This window comes from Trichogramma pretiosum, unplaced genomic scaffold (genome assembly GCF_000599845.2).
Source record: "Trichogramma pretiosum strain Unisexual culture from Peru unplaced genomic scaffold, Tpre_2.0 scaffold22, whole genome shotgun sequence".
Lineage (NCBI taxonomy): Eukaryota > Metazoa > Arthropoda > Insecta > Hymenoptera > Trichogrammatidae > Trichogramma > Trichogramma pretiosum.
Genome location: NW_019640932.1, coordinates 1,696,181 through 1,714,450, shown reverse-complemented (window position 1 = coordinate 1,714,450; position 18,270 = coordinate 1,696,181). Strand labels below are relative to the sequence as shown.

Below are 18,270 nucleotides of genomic sequence, written 5' to 3'. Positions count from 1 at the left end.
CCCACCTTTTCTTAGTCATTTATGTATCTTGTTTTCTATTTCTGAGAAGTACTATAAACTGCTGTGTAAAAATGAAAATTTCCATTTCAATTTTTATCAATTCAACGGGATGTTATGCAAAAACTTTAATACACTTTTGTAAATAATGTTTTGATCGATTTCAGGAAATAAATTAGAAAGTGTGTATTTTTACGCTAGCTATACAATGTCCCCTTTGATATACTTGTGGCAACACAATAATTAACAAAAAATTATTACAATAATCGTATAAATTTGTGATTTATTATCAACTATTGAACAAATTAATATCTATATTAATTTATTATTAGGCTAAATTTGATTAACTGAATATATAGGTTATCAAATTTTAAAAAACTACACTTATTAAAGATACTAATGTTTTACATTCTCTCCAAAAAAACATCTAGATAAAAATTTTAACAAAAATTACTGCACTTGAATAATTTTTTCCACGCTCAATTTATTTTTAACGCTCTTTACTTAGCAAAATAATCACTAATGTATTCTACTTGATTGCAATCTAGCAAATAATACATGTTGTCCAATCTTGAACCTCTTTTATAATCTTTTTCAAACTAATCTTGTTTTCTCTTATACAATTATAATTGATTTCGCAGATATCAATTATATGATCGATATACGTTTATTTAGAAAAATATGATTGATCAGACAATTTTAATTGAACGATAAAGTTTTTTTTGAAATAAAATAATATATGTACCACGCAAAGTTTAAACAACTCATTCATTAAAAAAAGCATACAATTCGCTATCATAAACGTTACTTTTTATCGGAGTTTTAACTATTTCGCTGTCACATTTTTACTTTTCAGCGATAATTTCTCGAACAATTAATTAATCGTTCAATTATATGCTCAGTTCGTTCACCATATCTTAGGTAATTTTGATAAAAATTTATTTTAACATGATCATTGAACGTTCACAAACATACATAAGCGAGAAGCTAAGCGTTTCTCAATAAAATTATGGGGGGAAAAGTCAAAGATACGAGTCGTAATTAAAACATAAAACTTCATTATGATTTAGCAATTATCGTGTGTAATCTTAAAAATAAATATATTAAATAACTGTATTAAAAGTATAATTATATTACATGAGGTTTTTATAAATTTTTATAACTATCATAATCTCGTTTGCTCCGTTGAGGAAGTACTTCTGACCTTGTCCTCATAAGCTTTTTGGGCCATTTGGTAGAGTTGTTCAAACATGGCGTCGCCGGTTTCGGCCACGAGTGCTCTGAACAAACTCGATTCATTTTGCAATAGAGTGTAAGGATGATCGAATTCCTGCAAGAGTCAAATTTGTTGAAAAATTAATTTCTTTTCGAATCCTCACGTTTGTATGCAGGATACTTACGATTAAATGTCCCTTGTCCATGACCATGACTTTGTCGCTGTCGATGATGGTATTGAGCCGATGAGCCACCGTTAAAACGGTGCAATTGGCGAATTTCGTCCTGATCGTCGTCTGAATCAGGGCATCGGTCTGAGGATCCACGTTGGCCGTGGCCTCGTCCAGCATCAGGACTTTGTTGTTTCTCAGGACTGACCTGGCTAGGCAGACCAGCTGACGCTGACCCACGCTGAAATTCGCTCCTTGATCCAACACTCTGCTGTCCAAATTATCACCAGATGCTATGATGGATTCTTTCAGCTCCACCTATCATTTACATTTTTTAACGATCGATTTATGCGTTCAAAATCGATGAATTTTCATCAATTTTTTCTCCAACATTCGCATAACTCACTTGCTCCAAAGCGTCCCACAAGGCTTGATCGGAAAACTCGCCGAACGGATCCAGATTACGACGGATGGTGCCTGAAAACAGCACCGGATTCTGCGGAATGATCGATATGTGACTTCTCAAATCTTCTAGAGCTATCGTGCCAGTATCCAACCCATCTATTCTGATGGTACCCTCCAATGGTGACAACCTAAACAGAGCTGAAATGAGCGAAGACTTTCCTGCTCCTGTTCTTCCAACGATTCCGACCTGTTAAAAGAGAAAAAAATATAAGTATGACAAAGGAAAATTCAAACTTTATTAAATCCCATACTTTTTCCGATGAGTTGATGAAGAAGCACAAGTCCTTGAGAACAGGATCTTCGCTCTCGGCGTATCTCAAGTAAAGATGTTCAAATTCAACGGTACCCTTGGAGGGCCAATTCGACGGCAAAGGAACCAGATTAGGCTCATCGGCATCATTGATCAATTTGTGCTTTTTCATGTACTTGTAAGAGATGCCCTTGTCGCGCAGATTCTTCTCCGGCGGTACCTGAGTGTACTCGAGTATCCGCTCGACGGACATCAAATTGTTGGTGACTTCGGCGCTCTGACGCATGCCCCACTGCACCAGCAGGACAATGGACATGAGCTGGGTGATGGCGAGACCGACTTGGCCTCCGTCGAATTCTGCAAATCGATAGTTTTATGATTGTATTTTGCGTACTAAAACCCACTAGCCTTGGTAATGATTGTACTGAAAGGACGACTCACGATCGGCTAGCATCAGAAAAGTGAACGCCGTCAAGGTGATGAAAATGAAGGTAAACATGTCCAAGATGAAGGCGTAGGCGAAGCTGCTCGTGACGAACATGTACCAGGAGGACGTGTGTACATCCTGGAAACGGTCGAAGTCGTATTTCAAATTGGTCTGGGCCTCGTAGGCTCTGATGGTCGCTATTCCGCTCAAGGTCTCGTTCAGATGAGTAAATACCGGAGATCTCGCTGCAATCGCATGAATCGTTCAATTTTTTGTTTCGATCCAAACGTTGGAATTCGTAATTTATATTTTATATACGAGTACTCACTCATTCCTTCGAGACGCTTGATGTTCTTGCTCGTCTTCAGATAAACCTTCCTGATCCAATAGCAGATGACGGCGATGATTAGTGCCGGAGCCAGAAAGATCTGATTGACGATGCAAGTGAGCGTGAGGGCTCCGGCGATGTTCAGCAGATTCTGGCCGGCGTCGAGCATGGCTTTGGTGAGTAGCTCATCGATACCGATCGTGTCCTTGGAGAAGCGATTGAGTATGCGTCCACTCGGATTGTCGTCGAAGAATCTCAGGGGAGCGCGTATGAGGGCGGAGAAGGCCCGATTGTGCAGGGCCTCGCCACTGCGCATGCAACGACTGTAATAGACGATGGTGCGCGTGAGACCGACCACGAACACGGCTACTGTCACGCCCGTGTAGAGATAAATGTAGAAAAAGGCATCGTTGGGCGTGTCCTCGATCTCGTCGGAGCTGGTTTGATTTTTCGATTCGTCGGCCCTCACTCTGTATATGAAAAAAAAACATATCGTGACATTCAATGATCTTGGCTATTTAAATTGCGACGGATTCACGACGTACATGAGGGGTACGCAGTAGTCGTTCATGCTGACGAGCATCTGGGTCCCGATGAACAGCACAGTCATGATCAGGATGACGAATACGTTGGAGCCGGCTTGGAAGTATTGAAAGAAAACGTTGCCCTTGACGAGGCCTTTGGACGTTCCCTCGATTATGTCCTCGAATTTTCTCTCCTCTTCGTCGTCTTCGATTATGCTGGTCTCTTCGGATCGGCGAATCTACACGAAAAAAATATAGGTGAGACATCATTGAAGCTTCAAAGAATAACGTTAAAATCATTTTCGTTAAAATTGAATGAAATGTTAAATAAATCTTTATGATTATTGACCGATTTACATTAAATCTGTATTCAATGTAAATTTTTTTTTCAATCATTGCACTCGACTATCCTAGTAGAAATGTTCAACTTATAAGACCAAAAAATAACATTATCACAAGTTTTAAAATATATAACCATTAATTGAATTCTTATGAATACTCAGTGCATTTTAAATGTCTTGAAAATAACAATTTAAATGTTTTAAAAAATGTAGACCCGTTTTCGACCACTCTAAGTGAGATGATATTGCTTTAACCCTCCACCACTAGATGGCGAATACCTATATCTGTAAATTTACAAGTGGCAAAGTCAAAATAATTGTATAAGTCAAGATATGGTTTTAATTTAATATGGATTCAATATTCTGATTTCTGCAAGCGACAAAGCATAAAAAGTATATTACTCCAATAATACCAAGGGACCCGCTTACCAAAAATGTTACTATGAAAATAGATACAGATAATAAAAGTGGCCGGGCTTGGCATCTTTTATAGCTACTAATACAAAAAAATAAAAATATAAAATATAATGTAAAATAGATAGCATGAATTTTATACAGCCAAAAATGGTCATTAAATAGCAAAAAAAACGTGTAACATTAGGTAATTATAAATTGTTGAAAAAAATTGTTACGCGTTTTGTTGTTGTGTATCTAACTCTGATGGCTTTTTGATTTGGACCACAACTAGACATAAAGTTCTTATTAATTTAGAAGGGTCTAGTCGAGTGATTAATGAATTAGCTGCCGAAACGTTATTACCATACTTCCCGATCTCGAGGAAAATCGTCGTCGAAGTTCAGTGGCTTGGCTCGACGCGTCGTCGTCCTCGAATTCCTCTTTCTCTCCGGCTATCAGAACATTGTACTCGGGATAGGCTTCGAGCAACTGATGATGATCCTCGTAATAGGCAATTCTGCCCTGATCCAGCAGTATGATGCCGTCGACGTCCTTGACGAATTGCAACTGGTGCGTCGCCAGGATACGAGTTTTCCCCTTCAGGTGTCGGCTGATGCACTCCTCAAACAGGTGTTTGCCCACGTGAGCGTCTACGGCACTCAGAGGATCGTCGAACAGGTAGACGTCGGCCTGGCGATAAACCGATCTGGCCAGATTGATTCTGGCGCGCTGGCCACCCGACAGCGAGCTGCCTCTCTCACCCACGATCGTGTGGTCGCCCTCGGGGAACTGCTCGAAGTCCTTGCTCAGCGAGCAGGACTTGATGACCTTCTTGTAGCGCTTCGCGTCGAACTCCTGGCCGAAGAGGATGTTCTGCCTGACGCTCGCGCCGAAGATCCAGGCGTCCTGGGGCACGTAGCTCACTTTGCCCGTCACGTCGATGCTGCCCTCGATGAGATTGATCTCGCCGAGGATCGCCGACAGGAAGGAACTCTTGCCGGAGCCGACCGTACCGATCACGGCGTATAACTTGCCCTTTTCCAGCTTCAGATTGATCGAGTCGAGTGTCGGATTGGACAGGTTCGGTGTCCACTTGGCCGTGACGTTTTTCATGACGATCGAGTGAGGTTGATCCAATAGAATTTCACTCCAGTCGCTGCAGCACAATAAATATTAAATCATGCTGCAGAAAATATGTTTGCGATTCTATTCGGTCTGGTGAAATTGTTCCGTTCATATACCCAATGAAAATTTTTTGACTTTGGAGATTTACAGTACTCCATCTATTGGTACAAAGCTCATAGTCGTACACAACACTTTTAACTTCGATGAATCCTGTTACAATACTAAACGAATCCTCCCATTTATTTGCGAAAATATAATTCACTTTTAAAATTGCTCGTCTCTCACGTGATAACCCTCTTATCAAAAGTTCCGTAAAAATATTAACTTTGTTTGGACTCCCAAAATGGCAACTTACTTATGGTACTTGTCGGTTTCTTCTGCCTCGTGTTGGTCACCGCTCATAGCCGCTCGTTTCTTCATGACCTTCAGCGCGATATCGCGATGGTCTTTGTCACTCTCGTGGTTCTCCGTGCGATTGACGTTTTTTGGTCTGAACTCGTCGAGCATGAGGAACTTTTGTATTCTGCCCACGGAGACTCGGCACTCGGCGATCTCGGCGCAGCCACGGATGAACATGGACGTCATCGAGTCACCCAAGACGTTGAAAAACGAAGCGAACACGAAGACCTTCTCGGCGGACAGCGACTGGCCGAACAGCACCATCGAGACGATCGTGCAGAAGAGGGCCAGTCGAGTGGTGAACAGGAAAAAGGTCATGTAGAGTCCGCGCAAATTGGCGATCTTTCGTATGACGTTGAGCTCGAGGCGACGAGCCAGCTCGATGAGGGCGCAGAACGGCTTCTCCCACGAGTACATCTTGATGACCTGCACGCCCGAGACGATCTCGTTCATCAGACGTATTCGTTCGTCCGTCTTCATGGCGGTCTGGCCGCGGAATTTCGAGGACAATTTCGCCGAGTACACTGATGGAGTAGAACAATAAATAATCGTTTGAAATGCACAGCATATCTACAATCTACGTGTTAAAATTTTAGATCATTTACTTTGTATGGGGACGGTCGACATGAGAACGGCGATACCGATCAAACCCGCGTAGCCGGCTTCGCTGTAGAGGATGTAGGCCACGATGATGGTGGAGATCGGACCGCTCCACATTATGTGGATGAACGTCATAACCCATTCGAAGCGATTGACGTCGTTCGCGACGAGATTGACGATTTTGCCGGGCGCCGTCTCGCCGAGGGCCGTCTTGCTGAGTTTGAGGGCCTTGCGGTAGACGAGGGAGCAAACAGCGACGCGTATGCGACCGCCGAGATGCGCCGCCATGAAGAGCACATGATTCGTCGAGAGGATCGTCAGGAAGTTGGTCAGGGTGAAGGCGAGGCCGAAAGTCAGGGCCTCGTCGAACGTCGTCGTCGTTTCCTTCTTGAAGTACTGCAGAAACTTGCCGAGAAGAATCGGCGTGCCGAGCCTACCAAAATCGATGACAACAAAAATTAATTAAAACTCCGGTTTCCTTGTTTATGTTTTCTTGATATTAGTATCTGATTGTGCTTACTTGAAGAAAAATTCGAGCAAGCCATTTAGTACGCCAAGAATGAAGATCTCCCAGCCGAAGGTAAGAAGGATGGTTTTCAGCAAATGCGGCTCTTTTTTACGCTTTTTCGACTTTTCGATCTCGGCACTCCACTGGCTAAACGTTGATACGAAACGATTAAAAAAAAACAGTTGAGTAACAACTGAAATAATTGAAAACACACAAGTACGCGCTCGCTTCGATCTCTTACCTCTCCAATCGGTCGCCCAAATAATTCGAGCGATCCTCCTTCAACGTTACGTACAAATCTTCGAACTTGAGCACTTTCGAGTAGCCTTTTTTGAACAAGCGCAAGGTCCAACTGTGAATGAAAGAAAAAGAAAACAATAATGAGCACTACTAATTGTCACACGCGGCCGGTTGTAATTTGCACTTACGTCCAAAGCAAGACGGAAACTACGTTGGCTTTAGCTCTTGGATTAGGCAACGAATTCACCTGTTTCGATTCCATAACTGTCACTTGGTTAAGGAAATAAACAAAACAGAAAAAAAAGTAGGCACACTTTAAGCGGCCGTTTTTCGCGTTTTCAAGGAGATCGATGTATGTTACACATTAGCCGCGCGCGTTCGGACGAGCGGTTCACTCGCGTCGCACGAGTCGGCGTAAGCGCGCTCGTTATATATATGTAACAATAATTATTAATTGAACAGTCGCGCGAAACGATAAGAGCGGCGCGCACGAGAGAGAGAGCAGCTTTTTTTCCGCGCCAAAGAAGTCAATGGATTTTTTCTCGTATTTTATCGACTAATTCAGAGCAAATAATACAATCGCGTTAACTCGCTCATTCTGTTTCTATCGCTCGTATTTGTCTTTATATTCTTTTATATGTTACAAAGTTAAGGTTTATATACGCGAATCCCGAAGTTATTATAGTTGGTATAGGCTTTGCTTGGCACACCGGGTGCGACGTCCCCTCGTGGCTCACTGTTACAAACTATCGCGATGCTCGACAAAAGTTTTTCGACAGAGCTTCTCTCCTTCCCAACGGTGTAATATAGTTTCCAGATTCCAGATTTCATGAACCTCTTATCTTTATCAAAATTAGAACTCGATGTCATACGTATAGCTGGCGCCTTATCTTTTATTCACAATCAATTTTGTTTTTTGGTAGTATAAATCGTCGTTTGGATAATTAAACCTCAGATATTTTCGTACATAATCTATACATATCTATGTAAATGTTACATAATGGCGATTTTGAATTTTTCTACACTATGAGGCTTGGGGGCACGCCCACTTTTTTTCATCAGATTCTTCTCGATAAATACGAATGAATTGGCAACGATCATTACACTTATGTTATTTTAATTTAACAGCCTGCACCGCCTGCATATATATTGCCGAAGCGTGTATCGTTATCGTGCATCACAGCGTAGTATAGTATCATAATTTCTTGGAATGAAATTGTTTGGCCTGCTCGAAGAGCCGATCGAACGTTGCGTCACCTGTTTTTCTGACGAGCTTAGATAAGTGGCTTTCCTCCCGCTGAAGCAGCGCGTACGGTTGATCGAACTCCTACGATCATATAAGTAAAAACGAAGGTGTCGAAAATCGAGCCTCACGTTAACGACGGGTCACGGGTAAAATTCAACAAAAATATCGATAATACACCCGCGAGTGCTTGTCTTACCAACAGAGAGCCGTTATCCATCACGGCGACTCGATCGCTGTCGATTACGGTGTTCAATCTGTGCGCTATCGTCAGCACCGTGCAGTCGGCCAGTCGCTCGCGTATCGTCCTCTGAATGAGCGAGTCGGTCTGAGGATCGACGTTGGCCGTGACCTCGTCCAGCAGAAGGATCCGATTCTTTCGCAGAATCGCCCGAGCCAGACAGACGAGTTGTCGCTCGCCGCAGCTGTAGTCCCTGCCCTTGTCGGCGATCTTGCCGTCGAGAGCCAATTTGCCCCGAAGCTCCACCTCGTCCAAGACTCGCCAGAGCTCGTCGTCGCTGAACTCGTTCAACGGATCGAGATTTCGTCTCAAGGTGCCCGAGAAGAGAACCGGATCCTGCGGGATGATGGAGATGTTCTTTCTGAGATCTTCGAGGGATATTTTGCCGGTCTCGATTCCGTCGATCTCGATGACACCCTCGATCTTGGCTAGTCTGAACAGAGCCGCGATCAGAGATGACTTTCCTGCTCCGGTCCGCCCGACTATTCCTATCTGCCAATTTTATTTTACTGCATAAAATAAAACTTTAAAATCGACGCAGCATTATAGTCACCCGCGCGTGAGCTCACTTTTTCTCTTGGCCGTATAATCAGATTTATATCCTTCAAGATCGGCTTGCCGTGCTCAACGTATCTCAAAAAAACATTTGTGAAACGAATTTCACCTCGACTTGGCCAATCGTTGGGCAACGGGACAAACGATGAATTATCCGACGAATTATTCGCGTCGCCCAGATTTGCCTCCGGCTTCTCATTGGCGTACTCGAGAATCCGCTCGACCGATAGCACCTCGTTGGCCGACTCGAAGCTCATGCGCATGCCGATCTGTATGAACACGACGATCGACATCATCTGAGTGATAACCAGGCCCACTTGGCTACCGCTAAAATCTGCAACATTTTTTTTCTTCTTAATTATTTCATTCCAATGTTGGACCGGCGCACTTACGATCGCGCCAAAGAACAAATCCAAACGTCGTTAGCGTCGTAAACGCATAGACGATCAACTCGACGGAGAAGTTAATGAGAAACGTGCAGTTCAAGCAGATGTACCAAGCGCTCGTATTGACATCCTGGTAATGGTCAAAGTCTCTTTTCAAAGTGTCCTCTGATTTTACCGCTCTGATGGTGCATATCCCGTTCAGAGTTTCGTTGAGATACGTCAGTAAGGGCGATTTCGCTGCGAACACCATTCGCCATTGTGAAATAGAAAACGAATACAAGGATATTTTGTTTTCATAATATACTCGTGGCTTCCAGACGCTTCATGTTCATGGCGGCGACCAGAAATGTTCGCCTCAGCCAGAGGCAAAGGAACAGCAGCATCGAGACCGGCGCGACGAGTATCGCGTTGACGCTGCAAGTGACCAGCATGACGCCGAGCATGCACAAGAATATCTGCGCCGTGTCGAGCATGACCTTGGGCAAATTTTCGTCGACCGAGCCCATGTCGTTGGAGAAACGATTCAACAATCGGCCGCTCGGATTGGAATGAAAGAAGCTCATGGGTGCTCGCACGACGGCTCGAAAGGCACTACTGTGCAGGACCTCGCTGCTTCGCAGACAAGCCCAGAAGAACAAGAGGGAACGAGCCAGACTGAAGGCGACGGTCAGGACGATCAAGGCCGCGTAAACGTAGACCAAGGCTCGAGTGCTGCTTTCGACGAGCTTTCTCGAATTCGATCTAGGAAAATTTTTTGCGCTCGGTATAATATTTTCGTCGAGGTGATTAAACTCTCTTATCTCTCCAGCTCGATAACGGAAAGCGATCATCTCGACTTACAGCAAAGCTACCATATAATCCCCCGCGCTGATGAAAATTTGGCTCAATACGAATATGACGATTAAAAAAATTTGATTACACGTGCCAGAACCAAGGGAAAAGTAACGCAGGTACAGGCGCGACTCCGTACTGGAACTTTCGGGGTTCTTTTCCATCATGTCCCCCAATTTTCTCGCCCGACTTTTGATATTCTCATCGTTCTCGCTGGAGTCGTTCGCGTCGAATTGAAGCTGCACGGAAAAACATGATCCAGTTGTTTTTATGAATGAATTAATGAACGCAATTAATTTGAGCGAAGCTCTTTTTGAGGTACCGTATCCTCGATCGATGGCGTTTCCGCGACGTCGACGTTCTCGGCGATGAAGCCTGCGTAATGCGGTCTGGCCTGTACGAGCTCTCGACAGCTCGGATAGAACTCGACTCTGCCTTGCTTGACGTGGAAAATTCCGTCGACGTCTTTGAGGTACTGCAATTGATGCAGTACCAGAACTCGAGTTTTTCCCGCCAGATACCCGAGCACGCATTTCTCGAACAGGTGTTTACCCACTTTGGCGTCTACCTGAACAGCGAATGCAGTTATTTTTTCTCGAGTCGACGACGTGCGTTCTGTACAACTATATAATTAAAAAATTGAAACTTTACAGCGCTGAGAGGATCATCGAGAAGGTAGATATCGGCTTGTCGATAAATCGCTCTAGCCAGACTAATTCTGGCCTTCTGGCCACCCGACAGCGACACCCCTTTCTCGCCGATGACCGTGCGATCGCCCTCGGGAAACTGCTCGAAATCCTGGCTCAAGCAGCAAACGTCTATGACTCTCCTGTATCTCTGTTCATCGACTTTCTCGCAGAAGACGACGTTTCGATGGACCGTCGACGCGAAAACCCATGAGTTCTGATGCAGGTAGCTCAATCGCCCATTGACGATTGCGCAACCGTCGACAAGATGCGTCTCTCCTAAGATAGCGGCCAAAAGCGAACTCTTACCCGAGCCAACTTTACCGATGACTGCGTAGAGTTTGCCGTTGTCCATCTCTACATTTACCGACTCGAGGATGGTGTTCAGTGCTTCTGCTCGCCACTTGACCGTTAAGTCTTTCAAGATGATGGACTTATCCACGTCAATTCTAAAATTATATCATCTGTTTGCTAGTCAAAAAGTGACGATTAATATATCAGAAAGTCAGATGTATAAGTACTTGAAAACAGCGTCGTTGGTTTTTTTCCGATTCGTTGTCGAGATATTCTTGATGTAATAGACATTGTCTTCCCTCTTGCACTCGCTCAGCATGAGGAACGATTTCACTCTGGCGACGGTCACCGAGCTCTCGACGATCTCCGGATAGCCGCGCACCAACTGGGCGATCAACGAGTCGGCCAGGGCGTTGTAAAACGAGGCGACGAGAAAGATCTCTCGCGGCACGAGTGGCACATTCGTGAAGACCATGAGGACGAGGGCAAAAAACAGAGACAGCCGAGTGGCGAAGATGTACGAGGTCATGTAGAAACTGCGAGGATAGCAAGTTTTGCGGAACATTCGTAGCTCGAGGTGACGGACCAGCTCGATCAGTTTGCAGAACGGTTTCTCCCAGGCGTACATCTTGATGACCTGCACGCCCGAGATGATCTCGTCCATGAGGCGGACTCGCTCGTCGGTTTTCGACGACGTCTCGCGACGCTGCTCGGCCGATAGTTTGCCCGTGTAAACTACGGATTCGACGAACAGTATAGGTAGTTTAGGTTTGCAAGAGCTCGAGGTTGGATTTTTATATACCTTGAATGAAGACCAAAGTTATCAGAACCACGACGCCGATCAAAGGCTTGAAACCGACTTGGACGTAAACGAGTCCGGAAACGGCGATCGTTAACAGTGGTGCCGACCAGATGTAGTGTACGTAAATCATCACCTGGTTGAGCCGATTGACGTCGTTGGCCACGATATTCACGATAGCTCCAGTAGATGTCTCGCTCGACAAAGCTGTTAGGTTCAATTTCAGCGCCTGCATAAAGATGCATATTTATAAAAATGTAATAAAACTAGTACCAAAACATTCTATGTAAAGTGAAAATATTCGATTTCGTACTTTTCTGTAGACCAACGAAACGATCGCCACCCGAATTTTCATGCCCGTGTGAATACTGTGATTGTTGTAGTGCTTCAGACTGAGAATACTCGCCAAATTCGCCAAGCAAAACAGTCCAGCGTAAGCGAGTGCTTGTTCGCGTGTCATCGAGGCGTCCGAGGTGAAGTAGAACATCAGCTGGCCCAAAAGCAGAGGCGGACATAATCTGAGAAGTTTCACAAAGTCACGTTATCTATATATTTTCTTTTAAAAGGACAAATATATTACTTTAAAATTAAGCCAGCAAACAATTGAAGAAAAATTTGCCAGAATATCTCTTTGCGAAAGGTAAGAAAGATTGATTTGGCTAGATTCGGTCGTGCGTTGAGTTTCGTCGCTCTCTGCAATTCTGCGTTCCACTGTCTCAAATAAATAAAAGAGCTTTTTAATACGGAGAGTCTTTTCGTTCAGAGTCTATCAACATTGAATAACTAGAAAACTTACTTTTCTAATCGATCGCCTAATACACTCGACCGATCTTCTTCCAAAGGATTACACAGATTATCGACAGACAACTTTTTTTGATAAATGGCTCGACACGGTTTGATGGCCCACCTGGAATTATGTATGGTAACAATTGTATTATCAAAATTTAAACAGATAAGCTGCTTCAACACGAATACATCACTCACCACCAGAGTAGAATGGACAAGGAACTCGCTTTCTCACGTGGATTTCGAATGTCACTGACACGTATCGAATCCATGGTTTTTTATATTTTTATATTTCAATAATCATGACTTTTAGAAGTTTTTTTCTTGAAAACAAAACATTCATTTATCAACTGTATTATAGTTTTTAAATAACTTATTATATTATATAAGAAAAAAAAAGTTAACAACTTGTGTAAGAATGTATAATTCGAGTCTACCACAAGGTAATTCACAGAAGAACGTCGTGTATAGCTGCAGTACATAGTCGTCTCCTCGACGCGCAGCGCTTCAAACGGCTACTATCGCAGCTTGACAATCGTCAGCATAATTATTTATAATACTTATAGAGCTAAACGACTGATAATTAAATAAAGTCGTCACCCAGTAACGATATTATCACCTCGCCGCATTTAAATTAAAACTAAAAAGAAAACTATTATCATTTTATTTATACATAACAAAATTGAGGAAATAGGGTAATTGAGCACGTGCTATTGTTTTCTCATTCTTGTTCTTCTTTTGTTTTTCGTAAATGAAAAATATTCTTCATCTTATGTTCGGGTCGAAAAATTGTTCTTCGTGTCTCCCGATACTCGATTATTAAATGTTATTTATTTATTTGAAAATCGTTTCTGTTTTCAATCTCAAAAAAAAAATGACTTCAGAGAAAAAATATCAAGACAAAGAAAATTCTCGACATGTGCAAGTTCATCGTTTTTAAGTGACTTTTTTGGTAATATAAAATTGTATTGAAACTTACTTATACTACATACGTAGTATGTGTAGAAATCAAATATATGTTTGAATTTTTGCACAAATTTGCAGTTTTATTGGAATTACATGAAAAATGTTAATTGTCTCCCCAACCATAAGCATGATTTAACGACTTACTATTAAACTTTATTTTTTACCATAAAACGTATTTTTTAGAATACAGGAATCCCTCGGTATTCGCGGTACCTTTTTGGAACGAATTGTCCGCGAATACGGGGAGATTCCTGTACCAAATGATATTTAATAAATTTCATAGAACTTTCTAATTCGAGGGTCAAAACGTCCCGTTTTAAGTATTAAAATCAATAAACTATATAAAGTTAGACAATGAAAACAACTTTTATTCGTTGAATTTCATTACAATACTTGTGAAAAAATATTATTGAATGCGCCAAGACTTATTTTTGAATCGCTACAATAATTATATTATTATAGTGCTTACAATACTGATTTCAATCTTGTGAAAGCAAAAAATGGGATGTGAATCTTTTTCAAACTTTATCAATCGTGTTTGTATACAATACTTTACTGCGTCAGCATCTAAATAATTGGCTGCATAAAAATAAAGACATTACTTCACATTGGAAATTTGCATAACAGTCTCTCATCGGCCTCAATGAAATCGAGTAGCTCATAAATTATTATTACGACATTCGACTATACAGGATTCACGAACATTGTGTTCACAAATATGTAGGTTGACACTACATAATTCATAATATTAGTGAATAACTTCATGTTGACTATCATGTTTGGCGTATATTCTATTTTTAAACTAAGTTTGCATCGATCGTTCATAATTTCTAATTCCTTCAAATACTTTCGGTTTGATCCGTGTTCGGCGTAATTATCTAAAAGTATCCCATCGCCGATTCGAGATGATAAGTCTTGCAATAATTCACCAACATAACATATCAAATAAATGGTAGAAGAACATACAACCAACGTTACGATATTTTTAATAGCCAAAGCTCCGTGAGTTTTCCAGCTTATCTGAAAAAAATATATATATATTCAATTATTCAAGAATTATTGAAAATTTCATTTCCAATAGCTAACTCAAAATAAATAGTATATTTTGCACTTAGGGAGTGAAAAACTAGAAAGTCTCAGAGCACGTGTAATTTATCATCCGAGGCGAAGCCGAGGTTGATAATCACGTGCTCTGAGACTTTCATTTTTCGCTACATAGGTGCAAATACAATTTTTTGTGAATCCCCCAGCCTAAAGTAACATTTTGGTTTTGCGCAGCGGGAGTAAAATGTTAGTTTAGGTTGGGGTGGCACAAAAAAATAATTTTATTCCAGAGCACATTCACAGCTCGAAAATGCCACAATGGAGTAACTACTCCGAAAGAAGAAAATTAAAAGATAATCAAAAAATTTCATTGATCAAAAAATTATGCAGTAAGAAATTTTTTTAATGAAATAAAAATTTTCAATGTTCATAGACTATGAAACTCAACTGTTTGGGTACAGTAAATGAGTTTTTTTTATACTATACTTTGAGCAAACAATCATTCATTATTTGAGATAGAATTTGCTATACCGTCATATTTTATTGCTATATTTAAACTTTGTAGCCCAGAATGGATTCGATACTACATATTTTTCAAGTGTAATCAACTTTGAGAAATAAATCGGTGAACCAATGACGGTTTCGCGCACTAAAATCTGTGCACAAAAAGGCATAATGCACTAACGATCTAAGATATCCTATGCAATAAAATGCCAACTTCGAAAAATCAGACACACCTAAGGTACACTAGACCCAATCCAATTCTGTCCAGGGGAACGCCGGAATTTCCTAAGCTTATGCACGCTCCACTACTCTGTTAGACCGGACAGAATTAGATTGGGTCTAGTGTAATTTGAATATTTTTTAAGATACTAAATTGAAATTTTAGAGGAATGTACTTTTTTGTGAAAATTTGAATAAACACACGCTCTCTCTGTCAAATATAGCAAGATCAACTACGTGATGAATGACACGCCGCTACTCATATACAACGCAGAACTTTATGATAACAGTGTCAGAAAGTATCCCCTACAGCACAATTATCATACTTAATTTTATAATGCTTTCCCGAGTCATAAATGTCGACTCATGCCACGCAGTGCTATAAAAAATTATTTGCTACATTTGTTCCGTAAATATGATTGAACCTGAAAAAATATGTGGTATCGTGTCCGTTTGGGACTGAAAGGGTTTATTATTATTTACTCATAATTCAAAATTGTACACTTTATCAATGAAATGGCAATTACCTCTCCTATAGTTATTGTTCCGAAGATCAAAAATGATCCGTAAGAGCAACAAATTGCGAAAAAAATATAATGCACGACCTCACACAACTTTTGGCCATACATCAAAACTTTACTATGCCTCCGAATGATGGTGTGTAAGGTAGCTCTATCCTTGCCGCGCAGATCTTGGACAGCAGCATAAACCAATTCTAAATGCATGCAGAGTTGGCACAAAAAAATGCACAAATAAAGATCCAAAGATACCCAAGCCGGACAGGAAAGAAAGATTGCTATGCACTCTATAATATACAATCTAGTATACCTAAAAAGTGATTAATCATTTTTACTCAAAGGATGGTGAATACAATTTTTTCCTATTTTCAAGTAGCATTATCTGTACCCTTAAAATGTTTTATCATATTCATACGTGCAAATATTACAAAACTTTTTAATTGTCAATAATTTTTTCGAGAAAATTTCGTTTGTTGACGAAAAGTAATTAAGGGATTTTTTCCTGAGGACAAGTCTGTACAAACTTATTTTATCATTCGAGTAAGTTACTCGCATATATAAGTTAAAAATTGTCTTATAAGAATAATATCTATCAAAATAGTTTTTACTTTTATGAAAAGTGTAATTATTATCTGAGAATCCTATCGGCCGAAGAGGATTTCAAATTTTCAACATACAATATTTCAAATGAAATTTGATAAAACTTATCAAAAATAAACTTGTGTCTCGAAAAACAATTATTTCAATTTCCTTTTTCCAAAAACAATTTACCATCTGAAAAGAAATAAATTAATTGATTAAAATTTTGATTAAAACAATTTTTTTTCAGAGAGAGTCGAATTATCTAATCAAGGTTATCAAATTCATTAAGTGAGATCTTACTCTGTGCATAAATTTTCTGGTATAAAAACAGGAAAGGGCAGCTTTCTGAAAAAAGCTGGAGGGATCAAGTAAAAAATTACCCCGAGTAAATAACCCACACTCAACATCTTGGTCAAAAAATCCTGAATGATTCTCCACTTATTGATTATTATACATTCCTCTTTGCTCAATAATTGGATTGGTCCTTTCGTTTCCATTTCGATGGTGTGATATATCATAGAATAGACTTGCGGCCTTGTAAAATATTTTTCAATTAACAAATGATAATTTAAGTAAATATTCAAAATAATAATACGTTACTTAAGGGTTTACTTACTTTCGCAGTAACAAAAAATACATTCTTGTCAATGCTGTTATTGCAGCAGATTGAAGACTGAAGATTCTTAAAAAAAAAATTTATGGGTCTTTATTTTCTTCATTATTTCCTTATAGAAGTATCTCCTTGGTTTAAAATTTTTTAAAAATCAAGGAGACAGTGACAATAATCATAGTAAATGAATATACTCTATGAAGTCCTCTGTAGATACTGATGGTGAAAAAAATGCGCTCATCATGATAAGAAAAATCCCCGTCATGCTAAGGCTTGGTAGAATGTGAATAATTTTCCTCGCATAATTGGGATAGTATGATTTGTCCAATGGCCAAATTCCGCACAATATATACATAAATTTAAGAAAAAGAAAAGGATCATAATTTTCAAAATTATCGTAATCTATTTTTGTAAACTTTTCAGTTAATTTTTTGATCATTTTGAAGATTAAGTATAAATAGCACCTTCTAGTAGAGATCGAAGTCTAAGCGTATCGTTCGGTAATACCCAGCATTACACTGCACAAAAGAAATATTTAAAAATATAGTCCCGTGTAATGCAATAGTTTAGTCAATTGAATATCCAGTGTTAAATAGTACAAAAGAAATAATTAAAAATATAGACAGTAGTGTTAACGAGGTCGTTGAATAATGCCGTTATATCCAAGTGCCTAATTAAGGGGACCTCATACTTCCTGACTACAAAAAAAGTTTTTTTTCAAAAGGTTACTTTCATTAGAATTAAAAGACATATATTAATGAAACTTTTTACGTATATTTAATTAGCCTTAAATTTATGAAAAAAAAAATTTCCCAAATTTTCAGATTCAGAGTCATCCGCTAGAAATGTTTAAAAAATAAAGATAAGCTGCGTAAACGCGAATACATCACTCACCATAAAAATATAATGAACAAAAGACTCGCTTTCTCGCATAGTTTTTGAAAATCTACGCATCAAATCCATGCTTTCTTTTATTTTTATCTATATATATAAAGCGAAGTTGGTGTCTGTTTGTCCTTTA

The 18,270-nt window shown here is 40.2% G+C and overlaps 2 protein-coding genes across 4 annotated transcripts; both read right to left on the bottom strand.

The window, feature by feature from the left end:
* Nucleotides 1–223: 223 nt before the first annotated feature.
* Nucleotides 224–13,123, bottom strand: LOC106648753. The gene is made up of 27 exons (XM_014365831.2): nucleotides 13,005–13,123; nucleotides 12,817–12,927; nucleotides 12,601–12,735; nucleotides 12,334–12,538; nucleotides 12,024–12,249; nucleotides 11,449–11,956; nucleotides 10,893–11,376; nucleotides 10,564–10,809; nucleotides 10,251–10,480; nucleotides 9,715–10,151; nucleotides 9,417–9,647; nucleotides 9,039–9,358; nucleotides 8,428–8,961; nucleotides 8,187–8,312; nucleotides 7,174–7,328; nucleotides 6,987–7,097; nucleotides 6,758–6,892; nucleotides 6,243–6,670; nucleotides 5,594–6,161; nucleotides 4,477–5,269; nucleotides 3,398–3,615; nucleotides 2,853–3,322; nucleotides 2,539–2,769; nucleotides 2,099–2,454; nucleotides 1,789–2,034; nucleotides 1,398–1,700; nucleotides 224–1,327 (listed from the first exon to the last, which is right to left on the bottom strand). The coding sequence occupies exons 1-27, from the start codon at nucleotides 13,076–13,078 to the stop codon at nucleotides 1,163–1,165; spliced, it is 8,046 nt and encodes a 2,681-aa protein (XP_014221317.2). The 5' UTR covers nucleotides 13,079–13,123; the 3' UTR covers nucleotides 224–1,162.
* Nucleotides 13,124–14,166: 1,043 nt separating this feature from the next.
* LOC106648996 (odorant receptor 85b-like) lies at nucleotides 14,167–18,243 on the bottom strand. 3 transcript variants are annotated; one of them, XM_014366252.2, is made up of 7 exons: nucleotides 18,144–18,243; nucleotides 17,444–17,767; nucleotides 17,256–17,321; nucleotides 16,940–17,173; nucleotides 16,829–16,831; nucleotides 16,067–16,367; nucleotides 14,167–14,792 (listed from the first exon to the last, which is right to left on the bottom strand). In XM_014366252.2, exons 2-7 carry the CDS (start codon nucleotides 17,686–17,688, stop codon nucleotides 14,457–14,459), a joined length of 1,185 nt encoding a protein of 394 aa, XP_014221738.1. In that variant the 5' UTR covers nucleotides 17,689–17,767; nucleotides 18,144–18,243; the 3' UTR covers nucleotides 14,167–14,456. The 3 variants fall into 3 exon arrangements, with proteins under 3 accessions (XP_014221738.1, XP_014221740.1, XP_023313510.1); XM_014366254.2 differs by lacking the exon at nucleotides 18,144–18,243 and having other exon boundaries at nucleotides 17,444–17,465; nucleotides 17,714–17,871; XM_023457742.1 differs by lacking the exon at nucleotides 14,167–14,792 and adding an exon at nucleotides 15,912–15,964.
* Between the last annotated feature and the right edge of the window lie 27 nt (nucleotides 18,244–18,270).